General features: G+C 43.2%; 1 protein-coding gene across 1 annotated transcript in view; it reads right to left on the bottom strand.

The window, feature by feature from the left end:
- Positions 1-537: 537 nt before the first annotated feature.
- LOC308291997 (transketolase-like) overlaps positions 538-10,173 on the bottom strand; it is a 23,989-nt gene continuing 14,353 nt past the window's right edge. Inside the window, exons 7-14 of the mRNA XM_080734188.1 lie at positions 9,198-9,394; positions 8,860-9,024; positions 6,383-6,539; positions 5,389-5,519; positions 5,141-5,224; positions 4,562-4,655; positions 4,179-4,301; positions 538-1,396 (exon numbers count right to left, since the gene is read on the bottom strand). Coding sequence (XP_080590314.1) covers positions 1,209-1,396; positions 4,179-4,301; positions 4,562-4,655; positions 5,141-5,224; positions 5,389-5,519; positions 6,383-6,539; positions 8,860-9,024; positions 9,198-9,394 — 1,139 coding nt within the window. The 3' untranslated portion in view covers positions 538-1,208. The remainder of the gene's footprint in view (positions 1,397-4,178; positions 4,302-4,561; positions 4,656-5,140; positions 5,225-5,388; positions 5,520-6,382; positions 6,540-8,859; positions 9,025-9,197; positions 9,395-10,173) is intronic.

The raw sequence follows: 10,173 nt of genomic DNA, 5'->3' as shown, positions 1-10,173 counted from the left end.
TGTCTGCTATTTTGATGAATTTACTTTTTTGTGTTAATGTCTTACTGTACCACGTGCTGTGTATATTTATGACTAATAAAGTATTATTCAATCAATTAATCAAACAATAACTAAATGTCAGAAATATAAAATGTGTTAGTGTATGTTGTATAGGTATATGTGTCACACTATCATTAGTGGCCTCCCTAATACAATGGATCAGGATGAAAAATCTGTTTTAGACAGGCTCACATGTCTGGTGAGTCCACGACTCCACCGGTGAGTAGGTTGGTGCCTTGCATGGCTTCCTCCGCCACCGGTGTATGAATGTGTGTGTGAATGGGTGAATGTAATGCACAATCTATGTAAAGCGCTTTGGATTAAAAGCGCTATATAAATGCACCATTTACCATTTACCACAATATTATAATATTTGGGTCCAATAGCAACACAATGATGATGAAATTGTTAAACCTAATCTCTCTACAAACCCTTCTATGCGTAGCTAAAACAGGGGAAGAAGACACACTCAGAAGACATGAACATTGTGAAGAAACCTTTTCCTTTTATTGTTGTGAAACAGTCCCTGCTATGTCAGGATCAGGATCAAAATGATTAAAAACAGTCAGTGCTCAAAAAGACCTAAAATTCCTCCACACACTGCTCGCTGTAGTGGGGTCGAGGGATTTTACAAAGTACATGTGGGTTCAAGGAGACATGACATACTCTCTTGCGGCCTCCAAAAATGTGACAGGATTCCACAGAGGAAGAAAAAATAACTTCACTTTTACTCCAAAACACGTTTACTGATTTTACTGACTACATCAGTACTGGAACTCTCTCTGGGAGCTATGTAGGGTTAGACAGGGTTGGTGTGTTAGGCTGGGTTTACTGAACATGGTTTACATGAGCATGGTTAGGGTTGGGGAAGGTTTGGGTAAACTCAAGGGGAGAATGGGGTGGATATCAAAACCACAACAATGACACTTAAAACAGAAATATAAATTTCCTTTCGCTTTCTTTCCTGAAATGAACACTAGATCCATGGGCCTACTAACTGCTTGTAGTGGAGCGAGGGAGGGAGAGCATGTGTGGGGAGGCCAGAGGTGCTTTTCCCTCCTCATATGTTTTATTTTTTTAGTTGTTGTCGTCGTCTCCATTGTGACACAACCAGTTACCGAAGCGTCCGTTTGTCGTGTTCATGGCTGCCGCTGTGCGAACTACCAATCCTACTTGGCGTTGGCGGAGTTGCTGAGCATCTTGCGTACCGCCTGGGCGATGGAGTCGCGGTCGATGCCAAAGATCCGGAGCAGCTCGGTGGGCTTCCCGCTGCGGGGAACCTGTGACACAGCCAGGCGGTGGACGGTGAAGCCCGTCTCATTCACCACGGCCGAGCACACTGCCTCGCCCAGACCGCCTGGAGAGAGCAATTCAGTGGAGAACAGGGGAGTCAGCTCAACTCAACTCGACTCATGTTGGGAAGAAAGACTATGATGTTGGTTCTGATGGTAGATGGTTTTATACTCATTCAACATCTGTTCTCATGAACAGAGTTAAAGACTTTCAAACTGTAAAGGTTAGAGGAAACCCTGGAAATGTACACTTTCATCAACATTTCATTTAAAGAAAGCAATGAATAATAACAGTGGAAGAAAGAGGTTGCAATATATGAATTCCTCACAATGACATTTTGAAGCAAGATGTAAAATCTAGCTCTAATTTTGTGTTTTTATATTCAACACATAATATAATTATACACTTAATATTTGCAGCCATCAGAAAGGGCAAATCCTTCCTACCATTCTTATTTCCTCACTTCCTCTTCTGCTTACTTCTTTCACCTTTGCTTCTATCCTTCCCTCCCCTGCTTCCTTCCTTAACTCTTTGTCTTCCAACCAGCTGTCATATCAGATCACTCACACCTCCATGGTCAGTGGAGTTCAACTGTGATGTGATGTGATGTTCACTGACATGAAGGACAACGCCCTCCCAATGCTTTCTCACTCTTCTATCACGATCACTCTTTCCATCACTCCTCCTTTCCAACCACTGGGTAGTGGTTGAAAAGGAGGAGTGATGGAAAGCCTTCGTCCTCTTCTCCACCTCCACCTACAGGTATGTACGTGTGTGCGTCACCACTCCTCCTATTCGTTTACTCATCCTTTATCCCCTTTTCCCTGCCTCCTTACTTCCTCATTGAATGACAGTCAGTGTTGGCAGTTGAGTTTCACTGCTGCAGTAAATCACAGATTAAAGCTCAATTTATACTTCACGCCTGGGACCCTAGGGGTCCTGGAGGGGATGTCAGGGGGTCCCCAGCAATGAATATTGACTGGTAGATGGTAGATGGCAAAAGAAAATTGTGAGTGTGAAGACGGGAGTGAGGAACAGGCTTGGTATGGGAGGTGTTTGAGGCAAGGCACGGAGTGGGGGTGGGGAGGTGTGGCGTTGCACTGGCCATGAACCCATCTGTACTCTGGGACTAATCATTAGTGTGACATCCCCCTCCATAGCCTTGAGCCTCCACCCCTTGCGCCCCTATATTGTTAAGACCCCCTCATTGGTACTGTATAAACACATTGCTAAAATGTAATGTTCTTTGACAGCTGTATCCTTTGTCTAGTCTGCCCCACCCACCCCTCACTTACACACGCACATATACTGTAGATACACACGCCAATATGCCATCGACTGCTACCAATGTCAGACCTGTCCCTCTCAACACATTTGTGCCCCCTGCCATTCAACCTCCAACCCTCTCTAACCCTGGTTCCCTGCTGTGTCTGTGAACGGACCCCCCAACCATGCCGTCTTGCTGACCCTCGCATACTGGCCTGTCATAATCTATTCATGTACAGTAAGTGCGTGCGTGCGTGCGTGCGTGCGTGCGTGCGTGTGTGTGCAAACATGCATTCACGTGTGTGAATGAAAGGCTGGTAATTTCTAGGACAGTGATTCTCAAAGTGAGGTCCTGGGCCCCTGGGACCCCTGGGGTCCTGGATGGGATTCCAGGGGGTCCACAGCAAAATTAAAACATAAGAATGACCATTCAGGATAATAGGTGTCTCCAGCTACTGTACAGTAAAAACAGTTGTAGATTTCTGTTCAAAATCTAATCTAACAACTAAATGTGGGACATATAGTGTTTACACACAACACACTGGAAGGAAAAATACAGCAAGAAGATGAGAGAGGTTGAGAAATCTAAAGCGAGTGAGGAAGGGAGGGAGGGAATTAATTTTGGACTGTGTTGGTATCTGGGTCACTGATAGCCCAAAGGCCACACAGAAATTAAACAAAATACAATCAATGACGTATACTCCTGACTCCTCCCTCATATGTATACTGCCCTTCCTCTCTCTTCCTTCCGATTTTCTCCTCATCCATTTGTTTCATTTATCTATTCTATGCTTCTATCTTATCTGTCAATTTCAGGGCCAAATCTTCCACTCTCTCTCTTTCTTCACCTACCTCAGGTCTCTCTCTCCTCTCTCACCGTCACCACCCTTCCATGATCTCATCCATACCTTCACCCCCCCAATCCACCTTTCCCATCTTCCCTCTACTATTTGTTGTTGTCTCGTCTCTCTATGCAGGCAGAGTGGCTACTGTGGACATTGCCCTTGGCTCTTGTATTGACAAGTTCATGCACAGCTACATAGCAAAGTTCTCACTATTCATTTAAGTATGTACAAATGTAACCTACATCTATGCAGTTAACATGGATAACGTAATGCGTAAGCAGCTGTAACACTAGTGCTTTCTATGCTTGTTCATGTGCTAATGTGAAGTATTGTGTTTATATTAGGGATGGAATGAGATGGTAAGCCCTATAATTTAGCCTTGAGTTCTATGTCGGTATGACATCAGTATGATGCAAAATGTATCTCCAAAAAAGCTAATTGAATGTTGACCCCTTATGCACAAAAACCTTTTGGTTCTGTATTTAGCTCCTTTCTGATCATCATCATTGATTTTATTATTATTTGTTGCATTTTGTTTGTGGCAGTTTCAGTTTCCATTTCTTTTTGACATATTGCATGAGCTTTATTTCAAAATACAAGAGAAAAAGGAAGGTGAGGAGAGAGATATGCAACACAGAATGAATGGAAATATGTGACACAGAATGTCACACCTTTGGGCCCAGCACTGTTTATTTTTGTTTATATCTTGTGATAAGTTTGTTTTTGTGTACCCACCTTCATAGTAGTGGTCCTCCACTGTGATGATGCGTCCCCTGGTTGCCTTGGCGTTCTCAATTATGGTCTTGGAATCTATGGGCTTGATGGTGAACGGGTCAATCACGCGGATGTTGATTCTCTCTGGGAGTGGAGGCAAGAAGGTTTTGTTTAATATAACACACAATCAAAACATAAGAAATTAGTTACCGGTACTTGGCTAAATTGCTTAGTGTAGAAAAGAGTCCATGGGGCTTATGAAAAAGTATCTCTTGACTTATCCATTTATAAGAGGCCAAAGGAGTTGAGTTCCCATCTGTTCTTATTATTGTATGATAAGAAGGGAACTTAAGTTTATATACATAATCTTTAAAACTCCCCCATCCCTCTGTTTTGTACTGTACCTTTCTTTAACATTTCAGCTGCAGCCAGGGCCTCATGGAGAGTCACTCCTGCTCCAATCACAGTCACATGGTCATCAGTAGTCTTGTACACAACCTGAAGGGTAGAAAAACATTTTAATTAAATAATGTAGACTGGATTTCACTCGATGAATAGCTGTGTTATTGTGAAATAAAAAGGAACAAAAGAAAGCTAAAACATCTGAGAAAACCTCTTGTAGGCCACTGCGTGTATTTTACACTAATCTCTACCTATAATTCAGCCTGAAATGTGTTAGAAGTACACTAGTCTCACATAGGCGGGTGAAACAGAGCTCTCCGCCTACCAAAGCATCTGGTGACATCTAAATTCAATGTATGGGCTAGAAACAGTGGAGAAAACCTCCGCTAACAAACCTACTGTAAACCCACTGCTTTGAAAACCTACTCTGATATGTCTTCCTAAGTGAGACTACAAGTACACAGTAAAATACTTATATTTACTTAATTATCCACTTCTAAGAGTCACTCTGAGTTAAATGAACAGTAAGTATAGTACTCATTTCTGTGATATTTCCTGGTGTGTGTGTGTGAACTACAAACCTTAGCCTGTCCAACATGGAACTCCTCGTTGCTGTTATAGAGGATATTGTTTTCTGGACGACTGGTTCGGATGAAACAGAGACCCTGAAACACATACAGTATTTATTATTCAATTCATTTGAATTTAGTTAATAATTCAACTATTCAATGTTAAATGCATTTGTTCTTTTCAATACGTAAATCCCCTTCTATCATTCCCCTTTTCATTAAGACGCCTTCTTCATAGTGCCAAAGAGCATTCTGGGTACCTTTGTGTTGGCGGCCAGTTCCACAGCCTTCTCGGTGGAGACACCGTCGCTAGGGTAGAACACTGTTGCTGTGGGGATGGCTCTGAACATGGCCAAGTCCTCCAGACCCATCTGAGAGGGCCCGTCCTCACCTGATGCACACGCACACGCACACGCACACACACACACACACACACACACACACACACACACACACACACACACACACACACAATTAGGAGTAGTAATATTTGATATGGTTGGAGGCATTAGTGGATGCATGCGTGCATTCGGGTGCTGTGGCCATGCAATGTACCTGAGGAGGTGGAGAGGAAGAGGAGGAAGAGGAGGAGGTTAGAGAGTATCGGCCCGCCTCCTCACCACCACTTCCGTGACACAGAAACATTGAGAGGGAGAGAGGAGGGAGGGGAGGAGAACTGATACGGGGCGCAGGAGTGGACGAACAGAAGAGGTGAAGAAACGAGTTCAGGATTGAGGAACATCAAGAACCACAGAATACAGCAGTGAAGACGTGAGATTCAACCCACATACAAAGTAAAACCCCAGGGAATACTCTGGAGTGAGAGGAAACTATGCTGATTTTCAACCTATATCCCATTGTTCTGATGTGAGAAGATCAATGATATAACGTGGCAAAAGATATTTGTACGTTTTCTGTTTATTTCTCCCCAAAACCATGATGTTCAAACGCATCGTTTCACATCATTAGAGTGTACGGCACGTGTGCCTGCCGAGTGATGTGAAATGAATCGTTCACATGACCGTATGCAACTAAAACATTTCATAGGGAAAAATCACAGAAGACATTAGGTATTTTTGGTCACACTATATTACTGATCTACTCACATCATAACAATGGGATTTAGGTTGAAAATCTGCAAAGTTGTCCTTTGTATGCAACCCATATGTGTGTAAAATATCTCTATTCTATGATCTAGAGAGGGTCAAAGGTCACTGAGTCCAGGCTATGATTGGTGGAGAGAGAGAGACTGACCGATAGACACGCCACAATGGGAGCCACAGAGGTTGATGTTGCTCTCGGAGATGGCGGCCATGCGGAGTTGGTCGTAGGCCCGGGTGAAGAAGGTGGCGAAGGTGCTGGCAAACACCACGTTACGGTCCCGCGTGGCACAGCCGATCGCCACGCTCACCTAGGGAGGAGAGGGGGAGAAAGGGAAGGAAGAGGTGGAGCGTAGAGAGGAGCCGATAAATACACAGTAAATTCTTCAGTGTTAATTGAAGGGCGTACATACTGTAACCGAGTGGGTACTAGGGTAGAGATGCCAGCTGGGAATCAGAAGGTCACGGGTTTGCCCTTGGCTCGCCGAGACTACATATTGAAGTGTCCCTGACATTTAAGACATTTAACCCATAACAGAAAATACTCCCTTTGATTTCCTCTGAGAGTGTTCAAATGTAATCAAAATGGGTCAATTTAGTTGCAAATGGATAAATGAACACTTAGTATTTTATTGGGAGGGAGGTACGAAACAACAAATGGTGAATTTGATTGGCCATTATGAAAGTTATTACAGTGCAGAAGGTTAGGGAGGGAGAAGCATAACTTAGTTTAATTGATTAGCTGTTAGTTGACTCTGGAAACTAGTAAGACACAATAGGGCAAAACAAGTAATCAATCATTATTATGTACAGTAATCTAAAGGGCATAATAAGCCTATACTGTCACTGCCATATGGCATGATGCTGTGTAAGCTCAATACCGGAATCACAGCGTCCAAGCTACAGTATTTAATTAATGCAGATAGCCAGTGACCTATTTTCTGGGGGCCTATTGTTTAGCATTCACCAAGAGTCACAGGGGCACAACACAAAGGCTCATTAACTCGGATAATGATGTTGATGATGGTAAAATGTGGATACAAATAATGTGGGTGACAGTAATTATCTTTCTCAATGGAATCTTGGGCAGCAGAGGAGAAGAATTGGATTAGGGTGACAGTATAAGATGTATCAGTGAAACGAACAAAGGTTAAGTAAAAGAGCATCTGGATAAAGTCACTGTTCAGGGAGTGAGTTTATAGAAAATGTGCCAAAACTCCTGCCAATATGAGAGTAGAATACATTTAGGTGAAATTATAGATCAGCTCTCTCTTTGTTAGACCTCGCTTCATCGACATACAAGGGTTGTGTCAGAATAATGAAATATTTGATTATTCGTTCCCTGGGTTCAAAGTGCAGGAAAAGTAACAATGCTTATTTTACCCTCCTTCCAAGTTGTAATGTTACTCATTTAAGACAATAGTGGCGTTTCCATAAAGCCTCTTAATGCGCATTAAGGCTTTTGCACTTAAATCTTTTCATGGAAACACTTCAAAATTCGAATAAACTTTCATTATCCGCAAAAACTTTTATGCGCTGGGAGGAGGTGGATTTTGAGGCTTTATCGAAAAAACGTAATTCGCATTAGTGCAATGGAAACACAAAGCGAATACGTTTTGAATGAAAATGCATTGAACTTGCATGATATCGATTTGGCTGAAGGGAGCTACCAACTTGTTAGCGCCGTGTTCCCTACTACTGTACCTTGCATTGGATGTTTATTTTACGGCTCTGTTGTGTGCAAGCCTCGTCCGTCACATCATCCAAGTAAACCCTGGATAACCCTTCGTCATCACACTGTGTTGCGTGCCAAAAGTGGCCGATCTACAAGCTCACGAGTCACAACACCTCGCATCCGTGACGCTGCAGGATGAGTGTGCAGCGAATCACAGGCTCAGCAGTCAGACGTGCAGTGCTCACGTCTCAGATTCGGTCTGAAAACATCACTGTGCAAGCCCAAGGGAAGTATTTACAGCAGGTTGGTCAGACGGACCCAGGCGATATGTGGCTATGTGTCGATATCCCACGAGTCGGCTCATGCAACCGTCGCTAATTCGAATGACAGCCGCAAATGGAAACAGGCTAAATTCGCTTTGTCTTAATATGCATTTCTGATAATTTGCTTCCTATTTTCGAATAAGTTCATGGAAACATGACTATAGTAATCAACTTGTATTAAAGTCATAACCCCCTGAACTATTATAGCTAGTTGATTTCAGTATCTTATTTAGCCTATTACAGCAGTCTGTATGTGTGCATGCATGTGTTTGTTTGTCAAGTCTTGCTTGAATGACGATGGGGTTCAGAGAGTTAGTGTTTGTGTGTTATTCTTTGCATCTAACATGGCCAATGATATAGATACAATGTGATCTATGTGATCTAGATGCTTGGCCGCATATTCAAATATTTGTTATTAATGGCAGCAGGACAATCGACTTTAGCTCAGTCTTGCACATCTCTAAATGCATACATTTACAGGCACACACACACACACACACACACACACACACACACACACACACACACACACACACACACACACACACACACACACACTATCACACCAACAGGCTTCTTCTACTGTTGGCCTTTGAGCAAGGTTGTGACATACAGTATTAGGGTAGATCTTACCATGTTTTGCTCTGCGATGAAGCATTCCACATAGCGGTTAGGGTGTTCATTCTTGAAGAGCTCAGAGAAGGTGGAGTTCTTGGTGTCTCCGTCCAGAGCTATGACGTGGTCGTTGTAGCGTCCCAGCTTGGCCAGAGCAGCTCCATAGGCCTTCCGTGTGGCGATCTACAGAACATACATGGATAGAGATATAGTCATTCTTGCTTGCTCGTATAATACAGGAGCAATCTTTGTAACTTTTCCCCCTGATTGCACATTCACTGACTTAATAACTTCAGCAGTCACACAATAAAATCCTCAGTGCTAATTTAACTCTTGAGAGTGTCAAGTCTGAGCACCTTTTCCCCAGGTTTGTAGCTGGGTGCGCTTGGCATGCGCATGTTGCGGAGGCTGACGGGTGGAGCGTCTTCACAGGGCGGTGCAGGGTAGAGGCGCTTGCTGCTGCTGACGAGGTGTGCCTGTAGCTCCTTCACCACACTGTCAGCCATGTCTTTGGGGAGGGGCTTTCCATGCCAACCCATCTTATCCTCAGCCCCTGGAAAAGAGAAAAATCATCAAATGCATTAGAAAGTGTGTGTGTGTGTGTGTGTGTGTGTGTGTGTGTGTGTGTGTGTGTGTGTGTGTGTGTGTGTGTGTGTGTGTGTGTGTGTGTGTGTGTGTGTGTGTGTGTGTGTGTGTGTGTGTGTGTGTGTGTGTGTGTGCGCGCGCGTGTGCGTGTGCATATACACACATATACTATACATACATATATAGTGTGGGCCTTGCAAACTTTGCACAACTGTCACTCATGCAGAAGTCTTCCACCTCAGTGGATTACAATGCTAATCTCTAGGTCAAAGGGCATAACATCTGAGGCAATATTATACGTACCTACATACTCTTCTCTTTAAACTTCTACCTCTTTCTCTCACCCTGTCTTACATGGACATTAAAGCCAACACTTTACTCTTTATGAATACTAACAAGTAGTATATAGCCTATGATATAATGTAGCCTATGATGAATGTTAGACGATGCACAATGTACTTTCATATTATTTACTGATACCATACAGTTCTAGAATCTATATTTATATCGAGCATCGCGATAGTTCAGGTAGGCATGGCAGTCAGACATATTCCGTATTAGGCTTAACGTATGCCCTTAAAGCGTTCCATTTTATAGTTCAGGAATTAACTCTGTATCTTAGGCTCTGCTTCTGGGAGGTTAGTGATCTCAGATTCTGTGCCACGCTTGCGCAGATAATCGGTAGTATCACAGGAGAAGAGTCACACCGCCACCAAACTGAATGCACCATCGTTGCAATTAATGGTT

This window comes from Nannobrachium achirus, assembly GCF_963921795.1.
Source record: "Nannobrachium achirus genome assembly, chromosome: 9".
Classification (NCBI taxonomy): domain Eukaryota; kingdom Metazoa; phylum Chordata; class Actinopteri; order Myctophiformes; family Myctophidae; genus Nannobrachium; species Nannobrachium achirus.
Note: the sequence above shows the minus strand (reverse complement) of the source record. Positions and strands in the feature narration are given on the sequence as shown.